This window comes from Peromyscus californicus, unplaced genomic scaffold, assembly GCF_007827085.1.
Source record: "Peromyscus californicus insignis strain IS unplaced genomic scaffold, ASM782708v3 Scaffold_12__1_contigs__length_115047231, whole genome shotgun sequence".
Lineage (NCBI taxonomy): Eukaryota > Metazoa > Chordata > Mammalia > Rodentia > Cricetidae > Peromyscus > Peromyscus californicus.
The window spans coordinates 56,266,205-56,291,058 of record NW_026294413.1 but is presented as its reverse complement, the minus strand read 5'-3'; the positions used below and the strand labels follow the sequence as shown (position 1 = coordinate 56,291,058).

At 43.7% G+C, this 24,854-nt stretch overlaps 1 protein-coding gene across 1 annotated transcript in view; it reads left to right on the top strand.

Moving 5' to 3' along the window:
• Positions 1-24,854, top strand: part of Ebf2 (EBF transcription factor 2) — a 200,961-nt gene that overhangs the window by 129,409 nt on the left and 46,698 nt on the right. The window contains exon 7 of the mRNA XM_052732870.1: positions 13,539-13,620. Within this exon, the coding sequence (XP_052588830.1) occupies positions 13,539-13,620 (82 nt within the window). The remainder of the gene's footprint in view (positions 1-13,538; positions 13,621-24,854) is intronic.

The following is a 24,854-nucleotide window of genomic DNA, read 5'->3' as shown; positions in this document are numbered from 1 at the left end:
GGCAAAGTTTGTACAACAAATTGGAAAATAAATGCATGATTCCTCTAATCTCACGCAGGCTGAGGGGTCTGGGGTCAGATTAGACAAATATGATCATTGTCTCTTAAACTCTCAGCACATTAGAATATTATTAGCTGTGTCTGAATGCTTTTTGTATCAAATTCTTGACCTGATTTTTGTCCCAGTTATACTTTTATATCATCTAGGTTTAGTTCCTCTTAAAAAAAAAGTTAAGAAATTTTTTTAGTGAAAGCCAGTTACCTCTAAGTAATAGAAAATCTGTTTTGCTAAGGGAACCACAGAATATTGAAATATCTGGTCTTATATTTTTATGTGGGTTGGCAAATGCAGTCTGAAGGTGGTTAATGTGATACCCAAGCTGGTGTTAATAGCCAATGATAATTCCGTATGTACCACCTGCTACCTGTCAGGGCACACATTCTCTCTTTTTCCCTTTCTGGCATGAAGGTTACACTGACTGCGGATGTCGGCCTTTGTGGCTGGAGTGGAGGTGCTATCAGCCTCCTAATTGAGAACGGCTGTAGTCATCACCCTCTTCAGCTCCCCCCTTTCCTCATCAACTTTAGGGAACACTTTAAAAACCTCCTACGTCATCCTGAGTTTGGGAACTGGGCAAAGTGGGGGTGGGAGACAAGTGAGTTGTAGGAATAAATAAATTGAGGAGCCATGTTCAGGAAAGGAAATCCCTCCTGCCAAAAATTAAAATTAGCGAAGTTTCTTCGGAACTAAGTTAGGGGGAAACACACTAGCCAAAGTGATGGCTTCCACTAACCATTTTACAGCTGGGCATTTAACTTCCTCACAGTTTCAGTTTCTCATTCTCGCTAACAAGTTCCCAGGAATGACTCACAGACTAACTCCACATAGCTAAAACTGCTTCCTCTTAATGTTTTCCTATAAGTATATAATTTAAAGTTGACTGGACATAGAAAAAAAAGTTCTCGGACTGGAGAGATGGTTTGAGGTTAAGAGCACTGGCTGCTCTTCCAGGGGACCCAGGTTCAATTCCCAGCACCCACATGGCAGCTCACAACTGTCTGTAACTCCAGTTCCAGGGGATCTGACACCTTCACACCAATGTACATAAAATAAACTTAAATAAATTATTTTTAAAAAATTCTCTAAACAAAACCCCTTGCCCATTCTTAGGTGGGAGTTGAGCCCCGTGGCTCTTCTCAATTCTCAGTTTAGCTCCAACAAGTCCAGGGAGTACACTCAGGCCAGCACTCCATGGGAGGAAGCCTGGAGGCCCTCCATTTCACCCTGTGAGTTTAACCAGTAAACGTTTCTCTGCTTCAGAAAAACAGTCACACTCACGGTCTAAACTGGAGAGAAACTAGACTCCCGTGTTTCAAAATGGTGAACATACCACACATTACACTGCACAGAAAGCCCTGGACACTCTGATGCATTTTCATGAATCTCATTTTTTCCTTAAAAGAATAATTTTTTGTCTCCTGTTCGCATTGTTACACCAATGTTTTTTTCTAGGGAACCACTAAAGGCACACTCACTCTCCTCCCACACATTTAGGCTTTAGGAACATTTTTCTGAATCATTTCATCTCTTGAGAGGACTATCCACAAGGCCAAGCCCTGACTTACAGAACTTCTCCAAGCACTGTGCATTTCCCAGTCACCCAGCAATAAGGCCCTTAGCTCGCAAAAATGGTTACGGCCTTTCCCAAGGCTTCTCAACTTGTTTTGTACTTGTTAGTTGTTGCAAGAGCCCCGTGAGGTAGCTGACTTGATGAGAGAGGACCTCTCCTTCCAGATAAGGACAGGAGGCCTCTGGAGTAAATGGCCTTCATGAAGATGGAGTTGGCCCGTGAGAACGGGCCTGGCATTCACTCTGCTTTGGCCAAGCGGAGGATCAGCTATTCATTTTCTCTTCTTTCTTCTCAACTCAACAAGATAATTCATCTCTTACTTTTGTCCAAAAAGAGAAGAATTATTGTTGGCTTCTTGGCAGTAGGAGGGTGTATGTAGTGTAGTAATGACTCTGAGAAGATTGTTGCCTGTCCTTAAGAAGATAATTCTGTTGAAGCTTTTATATTTATGTTATTATATATTATTTATGTTATTTTATATTTATGTTTTATAATATGTTATTATACATTATACATATGTTATAAGTATAATGATATAAAATAATATATAATATATCATTATATTATATATTATTTATATATATATAGTAAGATATATTCTGTTATAACATATTATTCATATGCATATGGTATTATTTATCATCATATAATATAATATATAATATAAAATCACACATATTAATTATATACATGTATTCAGGCTGGATATATGGCTCAGTTGGCAGAGTATTCACTTAGCATGAAGCTCTAGTCTGGATCCTAGCATGGACTGTCCCCAGCACTGAATAAACCAGGGCTAGTGCCAGCCTCTAATCCCAGCACTCGGGAGGCAGAGCCAGGGAGATCCGGAGTTCAGGAGAGCCAGGTGTACGTTGCTAACCCTGCTCAGTGCTTTAGGCTAGGCAGCCCTTCGGTTACTGGTGTTACTGTTTCACTGCGTGGAAAAGCTGAAGTTCTAGTCTCTGAAGTTTTCTTCATCTCTACTCAGCAGCCATGCATTCCCCATGCCGTCTCTAGTCTTCTTTTGAGTTGCCCGCCTTGGCCTTCTATGTTCCTGTCTTGCATCAAGTGTTTTCACGTGTTCTCTCTCTAGTCCTGGAGCTTTCCTGAACCTGACTTCTAACGGGGGCGGGGTGGGGGGTGGGGGGGTGGGGGGTGGGGCGCGGGGATGGGGACATCCACAACGACAAGATTAAGTTTCCTGCTTTGTCATAAAACTGAGCAGGTTCACATGTTCAAGTGTTCAAGATTCCAGGCTCGACTCGGCCACCTTGAAGAGGCCCCTACACTGTAGCCATCACCAAATGGATACAGTACTAATGGAACTTAATTGTTTCCACTAGACGGATCTCGGGTGTTTTGGCAGCCAAAATGAAAATGATTCCAAATACCATCAAAGAGGCTTCTAAGCCCCCAGCATGCACAGAGTGTTTTGATATACAGTAGAGTGTTAATATCATTATCTCATCTAATACAACATACGGTTACTTTAATCCTTCCCCGCCTCTGTGATCTTGGAAGATCCGACGGATAGACGGCAAAGAATAAAACACTATATACAAGGAGACAAAGGGAGACTTAGTCCTCATCCTCTGGGTGTAATTTTTTTTTGATTGTTTGAGTGCTAGCTTCAAATATGTACCATTATCAATACTGACTTCTGTATCTTCCATGCTAGTTTGAGTTTGTATGCAACATCAAACATACCTTTTCACACATGGTCTTTCCAGATTTTTTTTAACACTTACTTAGCAGTTTATAGAAGGAAGTGAATGATCTCCTCAAGCTGCTTACAAATTAAAAAAAAATCTGTGCTTATTAATTATGCAGGATTAGTCTAATTATAATTCAGCAAATTAATTAGCGACAGAAGGTGTTCTGAAACATTGGAGTACATTTGCATGTTAAATGGAGAGGCTAGTCTGTAATATATGTAAATTTATGCATGGCTTCATAGTTTAATTTAAAAATTTGCAGCTGCATATGGTATGGGAGCAGGTGAAAAGTCAGTTTTAGTTTAATGATGCTAACAAACATTGGATGGTGTCCTGTCTTAGCAAGAGAATGCACTCGTATCCGCTAATCTATGAATCTGTCATAAGAGTCTAATGTTACAGAGATGTTCAAGGTCACTAGTGAGTGAACGCATAGGTGCAATCGGGAGAAACTGAAGGCCGGAGAGGAAAGCGATTCCAAGAGGCATGCACCCACTCAGCTTTCCTCCTCAGTTTTCTTCAGTGGTGCATGTTTACTTGTCTGTCTTTGGTTTCGGAGAGTCACACTCCAGTCTGCTGCAATAGGGCTATCTTTTGGTCTAGTGGTATCAACTCTGGCAGGTGTAAAATAGTTGTCCAACCTTGATTCCCTTTCCAAATATTCACATTTGCACTTCATTTCCATTTCCCAGAGTCGTGGGAAAGTTATTACTGAGTTATGAATTAATGGTAGGGTAGAGAGTTTTACACATTGGCCTCAACCATCTGGCAAAACAGTAAAAACCAGCGGACCAGGCAGCAGCAAAGGGCTCTTGGTGTAATTGGTGTTCACTGCTCAGCCTAGCATAGATGAGTTTCGCTGGGAGGGCAGAGAACCAGAGGGGGAGGGGAGGGGAGGCCAGGATTGACAGGGACTGGGGCTGAGGACCCATTAAGCCGATGACTGGCTAATAACTTCATTTCTCTCCTTCATCCAAGAAGTCATTGTATTAGGAAGGAAAACAGATTTGTATCCTCACTCTGAAGTCTCAGAGAGAGATTTTTCTTTTCTTTTGTTTCCCCCCCCCCCCCGCACCCCCTTTTTGGTGAAGCAAATGTGTATAGGTGATTTGGTTTTATTGGGTTCTTTCTTCTTTGGGGGATGAGAAGGGAGAGAAAGGGACAGGGCAAAAAAAGAAGACCTGGTTTGAAAATGAAAGGAACTGGCATGTAGCTCAGTGGTAGAATGCTTGGGTAGCAGTCACAAGGTCCAGAGTTCGATTCCCAGCACTGGAAAAAAAAAAAGATAAAAGATCTAATTATGTTGCCAAGAGTCCCCCCCCCCCCCCCAAGACATCTTTGGAGACAATTAAAATGACAAACTCACTTTTAGTCTTGGCTTCCTTTCCAATTCAAGCCCAAAGAGTTCTGTAATCATTTTCATTAATGGCGTTGGATTTTGATCTGAGTGCAATCCAGAGACTTTTCCTTGGAGATGTTTTCTCCCGTGGTGCCGAATAATGGAATGTGGGGGGGGGGGAATGAGGCTGAATATAGCATAAAAAATGAATTCTGTGTAGAAGTCTGCTCTTGAGCAACCAAAGTGTGTTACTGGTTGGGAGTAAGGGGAGAATGAATAGAGGTGTTTGCCCTGCCTCTCCGGCTCAGTGACGTTTTGCAGTCCATTGCTCGCCGCTGGGGCTGTGGGAGACCCTTCAGAAGGAATTGGGAAATGGCTTTGAGATAAAGTCTATTGATACAGAGTCAGATTTACACAGTGGGGAAGTCCTGCCTCCCCGTGCCTGTATGAATACAACAGAGCCTACCCAGAAGGCACCATGTTGAGGAGCAGAGATCTACTGCCAATCTGAAATGCCTCTTCCAGGAGCTTGTCACTGGAGCAGGAAAGGAATGAAAATGAATCCAAGGGCCTGTTGCCAGCTAGGAGCCAGCATGTTGGCTATGTACCCTGAAATACTTTACTGACCAGTTCGCTGCAGTGTTGAGGACTTTGAGCAGCCAGCTTCTGCCGTTTTTCTCCTGTAATCTTGTTGGGCTGGACTAATTAGGTCCCCCCCCCCCCCTTAATATGTCCGCCAACAATTAAGGGAAATTTGAGTGGAGAGTACGTAGTAGTATTGGAAGGATACCCTGTCCTGGGAGAATCCAATCTAGGCTTGTGACAACTCCCTGGGGAGTAGTTTTGTTTTAAAAATATAGTGGAAGAGGGGCAGGGAGATGGCTTAGCTGGTAAAGTGCTTGTTGGCAATGCTGAGGACTTAAAATGGAGCCTCAGAACTCCCGTAAAGAACTAGGTGTGCTGGCGCGTGGGTGTGATCCTAGTGTGCACCGACACATGAGTGTTGTCCTAATGTGTGCTGGCACGTGCATGGGATGTAGTGTTGGGGAGGTGGTGACAGGAGAATCCCTAGGGCTTCGAGACAAGTCAGCCACACCTAAGTGGAGACTACCATACCGCGAAGAGGCCCTGTCTCAAAATACAAGGTGGGAAGTGATTAAAGAAAACATTGTCTTTGACCTCTGAGCCCATCCCAAAATATAGTGGGTGTGGAGGTGTACTACAGAGGGGGGGGGGGTAGAAATGTGCCTAGCAAAGGACTCTAACTTACTACATGCCAGGCACTTTTCTTGCATAGATAAACTAAAACCGGCTTTGGGCAGTCCCTAATTTCATAATAAATATTAAGCAACAATAATCACAATGTTCTTCACAGTGGCTGTGAAGTCACGTGACTGTGGTTCAGTAGGGGCTTTCATTTAGCTGCCACACGCGACATTGGAGTATCAGCTGTCAAAGGAATTAGCTGTTGGGTCTATTTAAAAATCTCTACCCTAGGAAATCCTCCTCTTTCTTAATTACTTAAAACTCTTTCAAGTTTAGCTTGAGAGACTTAATTCTCAGAAAATGTTTTCCTAAGATTGCATTCAGCTTCTCATGTGCCGCTGTCCTCTGCCTTCTCCCTTCATAGAATTCAGTGAACAAAATGGTCTGAATCTTCCTCATCCAGTCCAGTAGCTTTCTGATTTCTCTCTAGGGCCCTGCCACTCTTGGGGTGGTTCTTACTTAAGCCATTTGAATTCTCGAGATGTCTTCTAAATGTTTGATGGAGTTCCTACTTTCTTCTACACACACCAATGTCACCACTGGGTCTTCAGAGCTTTCCAGACCCCGATAGAAACAATTAGCATTTGTTGTTGTTGTTATTGTTTATGTGCTTGTTTGGTTTTGCGAAGAGAAGACTGACTCCACACTCATTTCCAGAAGAAAGGGACATGACGGTGCCAATGGAGACCAAGGGGGGTGTGTGTCCCAAAAGCAAAGAGCTGCTTGTCAATGTGTTGGGAGCTTAGACAAACTCCCTGTGGAGTGACAGTTTGCTAAGTGTCAGACAAACTGGAGCTTGGCCTCCTACCCCACTCTTCTGTGGACTTTTCTACCTTGGATAATTAATCTGATAATTTTTGAGAACGTTTCAGCTTCTCCATAGAACTGGGACATTAATATGCCTACTCTAAGTTGGGAGGGTTTAATGAAACCATGCATGGCAAGTAATGTAACAGGAGCTAAAGAATATAGGACCTTATTATTACTGTCACCACAGACTTTGAGTCAAGAGGGCTTAGGGAGGTTGGGTGTAGTTGGAATCAAGAAAAGTTGTTGCTTAAAAATATTTCTGGTTCCCATCAAGAAAAATTGTTGCTTAAAAATATTTCCCTGTTAATCCCAGCATTTGGAAGGCAGAGGTAGGTGGATCTCTGTGAGTTTGAGGCCAGCCTGGTCTACAGAGTGAGTTCCAGGACACCTAGGGCTGTTACACAGAGAAACTCATATATATGTTTCTGTAGGCTTGGTGTGATGGTGTATACCTTTAATCAGCACTTGAGAAGCAGAGGCAGGTGGATCTCCATGAGTTCGAGGCCAGCCTGATTTAGGAAGTGAGTTTCAGGCCAGCTACATAGTGAAACCTGGTATCAAAAATGTTGTTCCCTGTAAGCTTAAAAATTCAAATCCTAGTAGCCTTTCACTGAAATAATCCAGGTAAGTCAGTGTTAACAATAATATGTTTCATTCTTAGGAGTGTCTGAGTAGAGCAGAGATATTTCTCTCTGTTCACGTATTATATTTACAGTTAAATGTTTTTTCTTAAGTAAATGGAGAAGATAGAACATTAGCTTACAAAAAATGGGTCTAACCACCCCGCACTAACCACTCCCCACCCATGGGTATTGAGATGGGCCTTCATACTAGTCACTTCAACTTCAAATACCAACCTCTCCCATGCTCCACCCACAATTTGTTTGGGGAGGTAACAAGAGACCATTGGGAGTTTGGCCTATCAGTCTCTCCTGACATTTGTCAGAATTGTCACTGGGTCCTTACATCTTCAGGGCACTGGGTGGACTCCTTAGGGATCAGGTTTGTCAAGTTACTTCATCTTCAGGCCAAGACTGAGTCTTATGCTTGAATTTGGAGCCTTCTGGAGGCTTTTTTCCTGGAAGAAACTATTCTTTTTATTGCTGGAAGGCCCAGAAAAGACAACAAAGATCTAGATTAAAGAGAAAATCCTGATGTTTGTCACTAGTCACAAGCGGGAGCCAAGCCCACGAAGGCTTTCTCATCACTAAAAGCAGGGTCAGCTATCTTGAGAGTGTTCTCAAGATGAATCAGTGGACCTGTCTGTGTGTCCATCCAGCACAACTTCTTACCTTGGTACTAGAGATTGGATTGCCAGATCCCTGAAGGATGAGACCATCTGGAAAGATCCTAGGAGAAGAGCACATTTGCCCATTCCTTTTCCAAAGAAGACATCCATACATTTAGTAGCTGGAATGCTTTAAGAGTGCTTTAAGGGAAAAGGGCTATTGTCTTTTTTGAATTGCGTATGAGCAATGAAAGCCAACTGCATTTTAATTTATTGGGATTTTAAAAAAGTTTTGATATCTAATCCAGATAAAAGGTATCTTCCTAAAAGATCATTGGACACCTATATTTATGTACCTACATGACCTGCGAGGATACAGTAACCAAATGTCTGGCTCAGCTTAGAGAGTCTGCCTGCTTATGTGGCCATTATGGCAGACACAGCACCATTGTTCTTGGCCCTTACAGAATGTGTGGTATCATCTTGTCTGTGGTGTACAAGACATGGTTATGTTATGACAGAAGCTCTTTCTAATCTAGAAATTAAATTTTTCTCATTTGAAGGGGTCAGAAATGAAGCTTCAGCGGGATTCATTTTACATAGAGTATAATTCCTTGTAACGGTAGCTGTTACTAGGGTACATCTCTTCAATGTGCATCTCTGTATAGTTTCCTTGAATCTTTCTATGGTGATTGACTGACAACATTTTGTATTAAAAATTAAGAAAAAAAGGATTAGGTCTTAGATTTAAAATTGGAGATACACTGAGCAGTCTCTTCCAGAAAGTCTGAGAGGCAGGACACTGGCTGTGATCTTTCAAATATGTGGTCAAAATTCTAGAGTCTGAAAAGAATGTCCAATAGTTGTCCTTCCTGTGATTTTTGTGGTGCATCTGCCTCTACCTTTGGACACTAGCTTTGACCTCTATTGTATGGTTAGTTTCTGACTTCAGTTTCTATTCAAGATGGTCAGGACAAGTCTGGGCCATTGGAGAGTTCCATTGTGTTCTTGAACAATGCACACTATCCCAGTATCCCAGAGACTGGAAGGGGAAAGATGGAGTTCTTGGATACCGTGTAATGTGCTTTGATCTGATTCAGACCCACATCTAGATGCTTCGAGAGTCATTTGAAATGCTGGGGCAAGCACATCTGAATGGTTTGGTTGTGTGCTTTGAAAAGTCAAGACCTTTACCACTGTGTGTGTGTGACCTTTCATGACATCCAGAACACACATGAAACACTTTGGTCATATGAGTCAAGAAGAGGTTTTCAATGTCAAGTGTGTTTTCCTTGGTAACTGTCTTTGACCTAATGTTTTCTTCTTGGGTGTATTTGCTCTTCAAGAAGCCAGATCCCTCCCTCCTCATTCCTCCATTCATTTCTTCTTCTTCTTCTTTGGTGTTCTTTTCTCATTTAGACTGCCTTATAGGAAGGTACGCTTTGCAGGTTTACTGAGATGTGATTTACACATCATGTTGCCGACCCTTGGAAACGTATACTTCCGTGTTTTTAAAGTATACTCAGGTGATGGTATAGTCATCACCATAGTGTGGGGAACAGAGAGCACCAGATGGCGCTAGCTGCCACAAAGATCCAGGTTCCAATTTTGTGTCCCCTGTCTGGTCCCTGACACTTTTCTCAAGAGGCCTATTCCCCCAACTCATGAGATGGCTCTTCACTGGAAGGACTGTTCCAAGACTTAGATGATGCTTTGTGTACCAAGCACACAATATAGTGTCTATTTCTCCATGGCCTCACTTTTCCAGGTTTCAGTCAACTATGCCCCAAAATTATGAAATGGAAAATTCCAGACACGAACAACTCATGGATTTAAAATTTTATTACAGCACATTGTTATAGTTGTTGAATTTTATGAATTAGGAATTGCTAATTTCCTACTGTGCCAAATTTATAAATTAAACTGTCACATGTATATGAGAATCCAGAGAATGCCAGGGTTTGGTATTACTAGTGGTTTTAGGCATCCCTTCAGAGTTTTAGAATGTATTCTGTAGGATAAGGGGAGAACCAGCCTAGAGACACGACAATTAATCTCCTCTTCTGCTTTGGTGTACCCCAGTCCTTTAGCCATTCATCATACAGAAGGGGGCAGGTTTAGAGAGGGCTCTGAGCTCTGGTCTTCTTCAGTCACGTTCCCTTTCCTCAGGAAGGCAGAAAAAGATCTTACGGGTCAGAGGGGTGCACCTTGCCCTATATGTGGACTTTATTGACTATTTTCCTTCTTTCCTTTTTTTTTCCTTTGGTCATCAGTAGGTTCTTTGCCCCAAAGTAGATCTTTCTGCAAGACTCTTAACTTCTGTCTTCTATTTATTTTTCCCAATCATAGAACATTGATGTTGCAATGAACTCCAGAATAATAAAGTTAAATGTTTCCTTTAATAGTCAGGGAGACTAAGGCCTTGAGAAGGGGGATAGTTTGGTCACATGGTCAAGGCTAGTTCACTTTCAGTGGGTATTTGTTAGAGTGAAGCAAAGCCTTCTGGGACATGATACTGCCTCAGTGACCCAGGAATCCGGCTGGAATGCCAGGGTCTGCAGTCCAGTTGTTGACTCAACATCCCCATACCTCCTTATCCCAAAGCAAGGTTACCCTACTGTTGTTTGGTCTCACTCATTAGGAATGCAGTCAGACTGGCAAACTGCAGTGTGCTAAGTGGTTGTAATATTCACATCGGCACTCTTGTTTGGGGGAAGTGGAAATCACTCCCATTCTAAGGAGAATCGGCACATTTGATCTGAATCTTGGAATTCTTTGGGGTTTTCTGTTTCTGAACAGAGAGGGCTGACATTCTCCAGGCACCTCTGGTTTTGGAGGAATCGAGACCCAAGGGATTCTGAGAGAATTTGTTCCTTGCAAGTTTCTCTGTGGCTAATATACAATATGGATAGTAAAGAGTTTTGTACCAAGCAGTTGGAAAAGGTGTGTGTGTGTGTGTGTGTGTGTGTGTGTGTGTGTGTGTGTGTGTGTGTAGACATCAGTAAAATATTGAGCGAGATCTGACAACGTCTGTAAACTCTAGAATTTCTTTTAATTAATTTTTAAATTCACACGTTAAAAACATCCGCAGCAGTACTTATTACTAATGTTATCATCCATTCTAGCAGTTATATATTTAATAATGCAGCATCCCTCCATCTTCCCCTCTTTCCCCCTACTCCCCTTTCTCCACTGCTTCTTTCCCCTTTGTGAGCCAAATGCTAAATCCTTGGTATGCAGGGGTCTGCTGCATAGGCTGCAAACTCAGCCCCAGGACAAGCAAGAGATTCAAAATTGGGGGTTTTCCATCCAAAGAACTGTTTAGGGTCCTAATTTAAAATGAATAAAGCCTTTCACCAGGCTGCATATTTCCCTAAATCAATTGGATTTTATGTAAACATTTATCTCTTTCGCACTTTCCCACCTACCACACCGTGCTCGAAGTAATGGCTCGGTGAACATTAATGCTTTCACCAGATCCTTTTTTTTTTGGGAACAGGAGTGGGGGAGGAGAGGGGAAGTGCACGCAGGGCACACAGAATGCATTATCTGGAGGCCAGTTGTTGAAAAGCAAAACTTCAGAAAAAATCAAGGAGCAAATGAGAAGATGCACTCAAGCTGGCTTTGGCGTGAGGGGAAAAGAGATAAATGACTCGGGCAGGTGTGTGCTGGGGAGCAAATGTGGTGTGGGGTGGGGGCTCTCGTTTGGAAAGAGGCTCCGGCGGCGGCAAGCAAGCCAGGTTTGCCGTGGAGCCTTAGAGCAGTTTAAGGGTTTGCAAGTGGTCAGAGCTGATGAGGGTGCAAATGTAGACACATATCTCCATCCAGAAGGAAGATGCTCACTTCTGTCCAGCCCTGACTTCAACAAAAGCCTTTCTCCTTCTTAGCCCACCCAAGTTAGCACAGGCAGGCACTCCCTGCACTTTCGAAAACTGTGGCAGATTGTAAGTGTGTCACACTGTGCACAGTGCTTGCACACTGATTACTTTGCCCTTGGTCCTTTTGGAGAATTTTGATCAAGACTCCCACACCTCCATGGCACAGAAAGTCATGCCTGACCTCCCACATACCCCCCCCCATACAAGATGGCCCCAGAGACAAACCCAAACCAGATGTTAAATAATGCAAAAATATTTAACCGTTATTTCCAAATTTGCACCCAACCTTATTCACAGATAGGATTGGAGAGTGTGTAGCCAAATGTTTTTCAGCAAACAAAGATTTCAGAGTCTCAGGAACAAGACGGACCAATTCTTCCCCTCCATTTGTTACTGCTTACTGGCATCTTCTTGTTGGTTTATTTTTTTTTCGTGAAACATAGAGTTAATTGGAGTGCTTTCCAATTCTTTTGTGTGCTTGTCGTAAGAAAACAAAAACAAAAACATGCAGAAGGTCATGTCGAGATCATCTCACCAACCGGTGCTTTTAAAATAGAATTTTCCTAAGACTGGTTGATTTCTACTTATTTTTTGTTGGTAAATCCTGGGGAAAATGTATATCTTTTCCTTTAAAGTTCTAATTCAAGGCGTAGATGCGAGAGTTCTGAAGGGACCTTGGGACTGCGGTAAAATTTCGTTGTCATAGTAACAGAAAGGGAAATAGGCCTAGCTCACCTGGGACTTCAACACTGCAAAAGCTGGATTTTTTTCTTTTTCTTTCTTTCTTTCTTTCTTCCTTTCTTTTTTTAAGGAAAAGGACTCTGCATGTGAAATAAATGAAAAGCTTATTGTATTTTGAAACAAAATTTTAAAATAAGAATGAGGCAAATTGTTGCAAAGGTTCTTTTTGTCATTTTTTTCTTGGCTGGTGCAACTGTCAGAATGGAGATGCCCAGTTTTGAAAGGACACAGACCACTGAAGGGAATATGGGCTTCGAAAAAGAAAAATCATGTCTTACAAACAATAACCATGGATCGTGATGTGTGTTTCTCTGGACTGTCCCCAGAGGGACTGAGAGGTCGTTCCTATTTGCTATTAATCATAAATGCCTGGGGTATCCTTGCCCGGTGGACTTGAGCTTTAGATAATTATATGCTATTTTATGATTTCTGCACATGTTGTTGTGGGAAACTCTGAGACCACCTTCGGATGTGAGCATGATGGTATTGGGTGGAAGGCCAGTGGAAGGCCCAGACCTGCGGAGTCCCGAGTTCTGGGCCGTGTCCTGTCATTTTTCACCTGGGAGCAATACTTTCTGTACAGCAGAGGTCACTGCTGCATTCCGAGCCCTCTTTTGCAGACTGAAGGCTGTACAGATTTCAGGTGGGTGGGTTTGCAGGCCAGAGCCCAGATTGGGAACCGCTTAACAGTCCCCCACCGTGATGGAGAGAGGGGGCTCTGAGCTTGCCATTGAAAACATCCAAATTTGCAAATTGCAGAGGGTCAGCAGTGTTCCTCTCCCAGGCACGACTGCTTGAAATTCCCCAGACCTGAAACACAATCGCCTAGTTTTTTTTTTCCTCAAATCAAATCTAATAGAACACAGATAGAGTCTCTGGTTAAAAAATGTTTACTGAAAAAAAAAAGTAACACATTGCTTTCTCTTCACAGATTCTTTTTAAAATTTTTCCTGAAGTGCAATCAGAATTGTTTGAAAACAGCAGGAAACCCAAGGGACATGAGAAGGTTCCAGGTAAGGGGCCCCAGGATCACACCTATTAAATAAGTCACCCTGTCTCCCTTCCTCCCTCCCTCCCTCCCTCCCTCCCTCCCTCCCTCCCTCCCTCCCTCCCTCCTTCTCTCTCTCTCTCTCTCTCTCTCTCTCTCTCTCTCTCTCTCTCTCTCTCTCTCTCTCCCTCTCCCTCTCTTTCTCCTCAAATCCATTCCTCACTGATAGTGCTAGCCATACAAAAGAAGCAGCGATGATAACCTCCCTCTACCATGATGAAGGTCTTTTTCATTTTGTAGTGTTTAGGTTCTCTGCCTCGACTGGCAGAGCCTCTCGGGAGAGGCACCAGCCTGGGATGGAGATTTGTTTTCCAGCCCTCAGGCTGCCCCTTGCACTCACAGCTGCCCGCAGCAGGGGCCATGTTCTTGATACTCAGCCTCCTTGGGAGTTTTCAAAGCTGCTTCTCTGTGTGTTTTCTGCAAGCAACAGCCCGGGTCTTCCTTTTTTACCGGTTAACTATTCGGTGGTCTCTTAGCCTGCTGGAAGGTAGCAGCCCAAGCAGCCATGGTCACTTTAAGACCGTAACATGACAACAAGACCCAGGGGACAGTGACCCAGCTGCCTGACAGTGAAATCTGCCACCGATTTCATCACCCCTGCCATTGATGTGCTGTGGAGATGGCTAATAAACAGAGCTAGGGCAAAGTGTTGGGTTGGAGTTGGGAGTAAGGACAGCTGCTAGACTCCCTTCCTGATGATCTGAAGGACCACGTTTAACTCAACAAATGATTCTTCTGCCATCCATGCCTGACTACTTGAGTATGTGGAGCTCTGTTCCCCATAGAAAATGAAAATGTATGAAACCATGGCATGGAAGCTCAAGGCCCAACAAGGTGAAAAACAGGGTTGGCTTCCCACATGCCTCAAGCGAGGGAAGGTTCTAGAAGGTGAGGCAACTTGACCTCACTCCTAGGAAGATGTTGGAACTAGGAGGGTTGGTGACAGGCCTCCTAGGTCATGGGTATCCAAGTGTCCAAGCTGCAGGGTTTGTGTTTTGCTGTGGCCTTGAAATGGGCAATCATTTTTTCTGTACCGGACTCCAGGAGCTGTGTGTCTGTTCCTGCCTGCCTGCTGGAGAGTGTCTATGGTGAAGCCAAGTGTCAAAAGGGTGCTTGGGAACAGAGCCTCTGAAGAACTAACAGGGGCCTGGAGTGTAGCTCAGGGGGAGGGTGCTTACCTGCCGGGGGGGGGAGTCTCTGAAAGAGAAGAAAGCAAGCAAGAGAGAAAGGAGGAGAGGGGAGGGGGAAAGGGAAAGAAAACAGAAGAGAGAAAGAATTAGTAGGCACGATGGGCACTCGTGAGGCCAGTGCAAACGGCCGTCACGGCATCCAGTGATCTTGCTGTGACCAACACATTTTATTTTTCGGTTGTAGTTGTAAGATTTAATGCTATCATCAAGCTCCCTTTGGAAAGGTGCTGCTCTCCACTTCACCACTCAGATTCTTCTGCTGGTTCATAAGAAGACAAAGAGAGTCAACTAGAAACAAATGCAGTCAGTCTTCTTGGGAGTCCACAGGAAGGTCCCACACGACGGAAATTTATTGCACCCAGGCTTCCAAATATTATTACATCGTTAAATATATATATATTTAGCTAAAGAAAAGTGAATATTACCAGAATCTCAAACTGCCCCTAGGAGCAAAGCCTGGGGGAAAGAGGCAGGCAGCTTAGCTTAGGGTATTTCACTCCACTGCACTAGGCATGACTTTTAATTTGAAGAGGCTCTAAGAGATGTGATGAGTGTCCACTGGAATGCCCTGGCTTTTTACTCCCATCCCCCAACTTTAGAAATATATTCGTGAGACAAACTCACACCAGCCTCGTCTGACTCTTCAGGCCTCTGATGAGTGAGGGCCACTTTGTCCTCGGCTTTAGCTGGCTTCGAGTTAACCTTGCTGACATCAGAGTCACCAGGAAGCCTCAGCCCATGTGAGCATAGTGCAACTTCTTCATAGACAAGCAGTCTACAAAACAGCTTATGAATTCCGGCATCTTGCTATTTCCAGGGCCAACCGAACATCCATTGCCCACTTTGTTCCACCTTTTGACTTTAATTAAGTTGAGGTGAAGGACATGTACTGTGCACATCCCCATCCTACGTACTTTAACGCATGCGTGCCAGAGGCTTTAACACGTTGACAGTGTTGTGATTGTCACCTGATTATCAATGACTATCACAACTGGTTCTAGAACATTCTCGTCACTTTGTAAATTACCCTATTCTTCCTAATTCCCTTTTCTTCTCAGTTACCTGCAACCACTAATCTGCTTTCTGCCTTTATGGATATTTCATGTAAATCAAGTCTCTGAATATTTCAGGCATCTTTCACACAGCATAGTGTTTTCAAGGTTCACGAGGCAGCAATGCCTCATTCTTTTTTTATAGCTGAATACTATTCCATTGTCTGCATAGATAATATTTTGCTTACCCGATATTTAGTTAACTGACATTTGTGTTTTTATGCCTTTAACGCTTCTGTGATATTGAGTTGTTTTTGGAACATATGTTTTCAGTTCTCTTGGGGACAGAGCTAGGAGTAGCATTTCTGGATCACAGGGTAACTCTATCTTTAACTTTTTGAGAAACTGCCAAATTCTTTTTCACAGTGGCTGCACCAGTTTGGATTCCTACCAGTCATGTGTGAAGACACCAGTTTCTCTAATTCCTCACGGTTTTATTTATTTTTTAAAAGATTTATTTTATACATAATTGTATGTGTGAATGTAAGTGCTGGGCGTGCCAAGGCCAGAAGAGGTTGTTGGATCACCTGGAGCTGGAGTAACAGACAGCTTGTGAGCTACCCAACGTGGGTGCTGGGAACTGAACTTGGTCCTCTGCAAGAGTAGCATGTGCTCTAAACTGCCAAGCCATCTCTCCAGACCTTGGTTTTATCTTTAAAATGACTCCCTGAAAAGCACTAGGGTGGTAACTCATTGCTGTTTCAATCTGCCAGTCCCTCACGACCGTGGAAAGCAATGCCAACACCTAGACATGTACTTAGCACTTACTTGTTTATCTCCTTTGGAAGATTTTGAAACTGGGACTTTTTTTTTTATTGTTGAGTTGGAAGAATTCATTATGTATCTGAGACACTGGGACCTCATTAGATGTGTGACCTGGCAATTTTAGAATCTACTCAGAATCTACCTTATTTGTGAAGAAAATAAAGGTCAATAAAAGCTCTTTTATGTGGGGGAGGTTTTTATGAAGAAAGGCTTGCCTATGCGCTGTCACGAGAAGCGTGATCAAATTTCAAACGTGACACCAAGCTAGAGACGGTCGTGGATGGTAGTGGGAGAGTGATCTCCAGAGAAAGGACTGGATTACACGTATCACACAGAGTGGCAAGGGTGGCGGTTCGTCGCCTCAAATAAAGTAACTTCTGCTAGTGATCAGATACTTATTTGATGGAAGAATGCTTTTGTGTAGATTTGAACATGACACATGCATTTCTAACAAAACCACAAACTAGCTAAATACTTTCTCCTCTCTTGTCATTGGTAGATCCTAGACTCTTTACTCCCCTTCCTCCGCAAACCACTAAGAACAGATCATTACATGAAACATATTTCTGTGACTGACCCCATCTCTTCTTCAGTTCTGTTCAAATCCTAAATACCGTAGGATATGTAATTAATTGATGACAGTTATCTGTGGAAATATATGGGTCTTAACCCTTTCTTGTCTCCAATCCCTTTGAGAATCTGGTAAAGCCTTTCTGCTAACATGAAACTGCATTTACATAAAGTTCTTGATAATACAGAGATTCCACAGAACAGTTCCCAGGGTTCCACAGGCTCCTGATCTAAAGAAATGGAATTCATCTAGTACCACACAGCATCTTCAGTGTAAATCAGCCCATGATTACAGCACTCTGTCTGCAAGAGGCCTGCCTCAATCTCCCAGCCATTCTCTTGCCTGCAAATGCCATCTGTTCCCAGGTGACTTCTGACTCCACATCCCTAGACTTTACCCTCTTTGGGTTTATAGATAAAGTTTTAACTGTCCTGGGCTTCTCATCAATGACTAATAAATGTATGTTCAAACAGAACTCAGCATATACCCCTGATTCATTTCCCCCTCTTTCATTGGTAAGACGTCGCTCCTTCTTTTGTCTGGCAAACCCATCTCTCTCTCCTGTGATAGGTCCCTCCTCTCTTTTCTAGTCTGATCCCCTCTCAGCTCTAATGACAAGTGATCTATTAAAACATTGCATGGACATCTACTAACTCTCAACACAAAATTCAGATCTGAAAGGCTGATAAGCGACCCTCCTCAGTATCTTCACTTCAGACAAATCTTCCACTTCAGCCACCTCAGGAAGCTCCTGCCTGTTGTCCACTGTTCACACACACACACACACACACACACACACACACACACACACACACACACACCCGCTGCTTTCACGTCCATCTGGGCATCTTCTCACATGCTCTCTTCTCTGTCTAAGAACCCTTCATTGCCTTCTAACTGTTGATTCCTCATCCTTCAGGACCACATGTGCATGTCACTTTCTTGGGGCATTTTTTTTTTTGACTCTCCAGGGTTATGGTTTCCTTGGCCAAAGCACCATTTTCCACGACCTCTGACCATTGCCACATTTTCTGAAAACTAGTCTCTGTCCTTCCAACATATGCTGCTTGAATGTAGTTTGTATGCTTTGGTTATTTCCTGCTTCTCATCTGTACATATCAGGCACTCTGTAGGGCTCAACACCCTGCTATTCACTGAATTTTTAAGAGAGGAAAAAAAAGGTGGAAAGAGAAAACTTTGGGTGTCCAGGGACCCTCGATGAAAGGCAGAACACCGATGTGCAATGTGAGCTAAGCCAGAATGAGCCCGGTCCCTTGCTTCTCTGCCATGTGAATGGAGAACAGGCAGTTATTAAAGTCAGAGGAATGTCCAGTCGGGAAAAGGAAGTTTTCAGGCACATTGCTGTTTCCCGCACGCACATTCTAAAGCACAGTTGAAAGTTGACAACAATTTGGGGTTCATTGCTGCTAAGTCTCCATCACTGATAGGCTGTGTCTGCTCCAGGTCATAGTGAAAACCTACATGCCGCCATTCAGTCAGTTATTCATCCACAAATATCACAGAGAACATTTAATGTTTTCCTAAACAGTCCCAGGCAGGTGTTGGAGACCTAACATAGGCAATTCAAATACAATCCATCGCCACCTTTGGTGGGATACAGGAATAGAATGCATGAGTGACTTCCAGAGCCCAGGTCTATTTCTCTGCGGTCTTGTGGGGAAGGGGGCTTGCACAGTGTAGTTGTCTTAGTGGTGTCTGCTGGAGCTCAGCTGTGTGGTCAGTGAGCATAACAACAGTAAGTGAGGGTGTTCTTCCCAATAGTTTACAGAGCTTACCAATAATAACAGCAGATCTGTCACTCAAGATTGGGTACCCATTTCTATAGCGGGCTGGAGTGTCTTCCATCCTAGGGGCAATACCAGCTTCTCTTTTAAGCTATTCTGGTGTTGGTCTCTTTGATATGTGTCCTACCTCCAACTCAAAATGTAGAGTCCGCTCATAATAGGGTAAATATTAAGATAAAGAGAGAGACTCCAGATGTCTTCAAGTTATCCCCCAATTCGGTCCCTTTAAGTTCCACCAAATGCTTTGTTTTTAGTTCCAACGGACTCTTAATGAGATAAATGAACAGCAACAACAAAAAAACAAATTTTACCGTGTGTGTGTGTGTGTGTGTGTGTGTGTGTGTGTGTGTGTGTGTGTGTTTCTGAGCCTTATAAGCTCAGCAAATACTCTGGGTCGTGTCCATTTTAATTTGTATCTTTATGCTGGGCAGAGAACCATCCAGAAGTCATATCCTCTCTGACCTTAAGAGGTAAGATGTAGGCAGGCAGTGGTGGCTCAGGCCTTTAATCGCAGCATTCCGGAGGCAGAGGCAGGAGGGTCTTTGTGAGTTTGAGGCCAGCCTGTTAGTTAGTTAGTTCTAGGACGATCAAAGCTACACAAAGAAACCCTATCTCAGAAAAGAGAGAGAGAGAGAGAGAGAGAGAGAGAGAGAGAGAGGATGTAACTAGCTACAGAAGGACACGTGAGTTTCTAGTATACGAAAAGTTATTTACAGGCTTGGTGGGGACAGATGTAGGAGCTGCGCTGGTTCTTGGATTGCATCTATTCATACAAAATAAGGTTGAGATCTTGAGGATATTTACAGGGGCTTTGGGGGAGGGGTTGATGCTTTGGAAGAGCTTGCCTATAGCAGGCCTGTCAGACTTCGAAGTGAGAAATAAATGGTGCCGGGGAGAACGAAACCTCCGGCATACAGATTTGCCAGTGTAAGGACTGACTGACAGCCATGGAGTCGCTGGATAATGTGATGGTCCTCCTGTTTACATTGCAGCGGGCCTCAACCACACAAGAATGATGGAGAAATTAGCTTCTCTGACAAAAACACCTCGTCTACACAGCTGGGTGTTCACCATTAGTCTGTTTGAATGAATGAAGCAGGAGCAAAGGCCACGGCTGCTCATGTCTTGGAGCAGGGCCAACAGCTATCCAACAACCCCTTATGATTTTTTTTAAACCCCTAGCTCTTATATAAAACTTTTTAATGGCACTACCATCTATTTTCCTTAAATAAAAAACGTTGAATGTTTCTCTCACACCCGTTGAAGAGGGAAAAGAGAGTTTAAATTAACTCCAAATGGGACGAATTTAATACAGGCCCAGCTGCCTGCAAGTTTCTTCAGTGAAAACCTCTTGGTCTGAGAGCCGCTCCAGCTGCTGGGTGATCTCACAGCCCATCCCATTGGAAAGTCACCGCGCTACCAGGCCGCAGTTCTAAACACATAATGAAAACCACTTGACTTGGGGCCCCTCTGATCAGCAGCTGAGCCCATGATCTGGTCATAAAGCAAGCCAGGTAGTCCCTGGGACAGCAGGGATCTCTCTGGAGCTGGGGAAAACCTCTGAGGGGCTGAGGGGCTTCCCCGCTATGTAACGCTTTTGTTGCGAAGTGCCCTGAGCTCCTTCAAGCTTTGTGCTGCTGGAGCAGCCTTTGCTTCCCACCCCTTGACATTCAGTATCTCAAATGAGGTCAAGAATCAGGGCGATGCCAATTTTGACTAACTCACACTGCTGAGCGTTTTGAGTTCTTTTGGGGAGAAAGGGGACTGATGTCCAAATGGATAGTCGCATAAATAAGTTTTAGGAACGGATATGCCAGACTTCAAACAGGTGAAAACAAATTCTGAGTGCTCACATGTCTCAGAGGCACTCAACCCTACCCTTGTGCCCATTCTAGTACAATCAGATTCAGAAGTTTCCGGCGTGCAGACCAGAGCTTTCTCGCTTCTGCAACAGGAGTGCATGGCTTTTAAAACTGCATAGGAGGAGAAGACTGTGTGCTTCTGATGTTTGATGGACAGCAGGTGACTCCTGAAGTCCTTTGGGAGAAGTGAGGTGGGAGGGGATTGTGGAGTCAAACAAAGAACTGCATCAAATGCTATTACAGGGCTCCCCTGGGTCTCCCAAAACTTTTGCTAGTAAAATACTGCCCTTGACTACAACATCCTCCTTGGCATTCAGTTTCGATGGGGAAAAGCAGTGGGATTGATGGAGGAGGGTGAGGTAGGGTGGCATGGCAAGTGTCTGTGGCCTTCGAGAAGAAGGGAGTTGAGAGTTGTGAAGCGGATGAATGGACTATAGGCTCTCTAGGGATGTCATGAATAGCAGGCTAAAAAAAGTTCTGCCTCTTTATTTCTCTACATATCCAACTGGATTTTTTTTTGAAAGAAAACGTGACCTAAAACATTTCTAGTAAGCTTAAAAAAAGAAGTAAAATATTTGATGATGTAAAAATAAAGACAAGTTCTATTCTGAAGCCACGCTTGGCAAAACACAGCAGCAGAAGACTGGTGAGCACAAGACTTTGCTTAGGTTGACTCCGGGCTTTTGTTTTGTTTTGCTTTGAAGTCAGAATAGTGCTGGGGAGATAGCTCAGCTAGTCAAGAAATTGTCTTGCAAGCATGAGGACCTACATCCTATTCCAAGAGTTCAATAAAAAGCTGGGCACGCTGCTCACCCCATCAGTGGTGACATGGGAGGCAGAGGCAAGCAGGTCCCCGGAAGCTCACTGCTAGTTAACTGGCTTATTTGGTGAAGCTCCAGACCACTGAGAGACTCTGTCTCAAAAAGCAGAAGGCACCTGGGGTAGTCCCCTGACACCACATGAACTCACTGCCCGCCAAAACCTGCATGGGTGCGTGCACACATACGTACACAAGCCAATCATATCAGTCACCTAAGCTTGTATAATTCAAGCTTTAGAAATCTTCATGAAAATATCTATTGCTGCACGGGGACTGTCACTGGCAATGTCTTTTCTTTATTCTGCTCCATCCTCCATGTAGGCTGCCTGAAGCATTTAGTGCCTGGGAAGCTCAATGCTAACTTGATGGCCGAATATATATGGTGCACACCACACACATATATGTAGGCGAACACTTACATCCATAAAATAAAACCCTCAATGGCTAGTTGAAACACAGCACTGTCTGGTCAGTTATGAAGTATCTTGTCATTGATGCTGCAGATCTTGGCGTGAACAATCCCAGAATCCTTCTTGTCTGTCTCTATGGCAACCAGTTTTGTGTTCTCATGTTTGGAGCTTGATACTTCACGGTCCAGAAACTTTACCTATAGAGAATGTAAAATAAAGTCTCTTTCTAAGAGTCATGGGAATACTTAAATATTTATTTTTTTATGAAAAAAAATCTATGCTTGTGGGATAGGCATTTAAAGGTAATTTGGGGAACCCCAAAGTGCAGCCAACAAAGAAGAATCTAGGCTTTAACTCTGGTTTGAAAACTTGTGTGCCAAGAATAAGATGGTAGGGAGAAACAAACTGTGATAGCCAAATAGTTTGTTGTTCGGCTGGGCAGCGTTAATGTGGGCTCAGGCAGAATTGTCTTGTTGAACTCTCCTCATCAGTGATGGGAATTAGCCGGCATCTTAAAAACACAATGCGTATTTTTCCTTACAGCATGGGCTCCCGGTTAGGTTGTCTCCCATGGGCAGGAGTCTGCCCCGATTCTTTCTCACTGTAACAGTCTCCATGTCTCTTTTCTCCTTCCACAGGTGGAATATAAAATCCCCACATACAGTTGTGCTTTGGGAAAGCTGAAATAACACATAGAGCAACCGAACAGTAATAAGGGAAAAGCACATCATGAATCTAATTCCATTTCCAGATGTAAAATGTCATAAAGGTCCCCCCCCCCCCCACCTCCCCATACTTGGCAGAACAACGGGAATTTTTGAGACCATTTTATTCCACTGCATGTACGCTTGTTCCTAGGTATGGGTACTAGAGAGGCCTCGGCAGTGAGCGAGCTATAAATGCCTCCTGTTACTGCTTTGCTGAGGCCCCACATTGAGCTGAGAGGTGTATGACCCTCCCAGAAATGGCAGGAGCCGGTGCCTGGCTAGTAGCAGAATCTGGCGTGATTTTAGAGCAAGCGCTTTAAAGATTGGGGGGCGGGGCGGGGACGGGGGTGGGCAGCATTCTAACCAAAGTCATTACTCTCTCTCCCCGGCTACAAACAATGGGATTGTTGTCTGTTTCAAAGAGCAAATCACTTAGTCTCCGCACCCATTTTTCTTCCTGACTCCTCTCTTTATCATCCTCATGTAGGCTCCATTGGAGGAGCACCTGGGCATGAGGTGAGAAAGGGTGACAGGAGAGGACTAGGCCATTCCTCCAACTTAACGTTAATCAACAAAATCATACATCGGGACTTTGAGAAGGAGAAATAGAGTCAGTTACAAAAGTGTGGGTATGAGGTGTAAAAAAATCACCTAAGGGTGGGCGATAAGTCTGTTTAGACATCTACTTGCTACATGTTTAATTTTGATACCAAAGAAACCACTCTGCTTTTGGAAAATTAACTGTGCAGGCAGGTTAATGGGTGTGCCAACTAAGGGTCGCTCTCACAGTGGCCTTTTATGAGCTGGAAAGAACTCAGCTCCTGCTTGGTATAAATTATTAGGGTGAACGCCAGGTGGTGGTGGTGCTCAACTTTAATCCCAGCACTCAGGAGACACAGCCAGGCAGATCTCTGTGAGTTCAAGGCCAGCCTGGTCTACAGAGTGAGATCCAGGACAGGCACCAAAACTACACAGAAAAACCCTGTCTTGAAAAAAAAAATTATTAGGGTGAGAAACATGGGGCTATCTCAAGGGTTATAAGAAGAGAAAAAAATAGAATTTGAAAAAGGCAATCGCTTTCCATGTGTACTTACTTTGTAAGAAGCTGCTTGAATACTTATAGGTTCTATTCTTACAACTGTCCTTGTGCTTTTTAAGGGACCACACCAGTATTTTACTTGTGTCTCTCTTTCTCTGCTAACACTGCTTTATCATTAAGTGACTTAAAATAGAGCCACGTGGAGACAGAGGCAAGCAAATAGCTGTGGATTCGAGGCCAGTCTGGTGGACACAATGGGTTCCAAGTCAGATAGGGCTACTTAGTGAGACCTTGTCTTAGAAAAAAAAAAGTGGGCTGGAGAGACAGCTCAGTAGTTAAGAGCACTGGCTGCTTTGTAGAGGACCAGCATTCAGTTCCTAGCACCCACAAGGCAGGTCACAACCATCTGTAACTCCAGTCTGAAGGGACATGACACCCTCTGTGGGCACTGAGCATGCACGTAGTGCGTACACATACATGCAGACAACACACAAATATAAAACAAATAAATCTTTTTTTTTTTTAAGTGAGGAAGAATGAGACCCAATAATCACATGTCTGCTAGATCTGTTTCCTGGGCTGACTCACCAAAAATTAGAGATGACAATCAAAATAAAATCAGGAATAGCAGAAGGGAAAGTCTACTTACACTGTGAATCTCACCTGCCCTTTCCTAGAACTTTGGCTCGAGTGTGTCTTGAGATGGCTGAATTGCTTACTGTTTGTGTGTTGAATTGAAGTGCCTGGGCTGAGGAAGGCCACCATCTACAAGAACCTGTGCGGGTCTGAGTGCTTTGAGCTGAAATACAGACACATCACCAGAGAGAAATAAATGGAACTTGTCACTAGTATGAGCAGCAAACACCGGGGTCCATCCCTCACAAATTATGGACATCTGTATTCCTAATTGGCATTCTTTTGGGCTGTGCCAGCCGAATGGCAATGCCAGGAGAGCAATAGCCTCAGAAAAGATGAGAT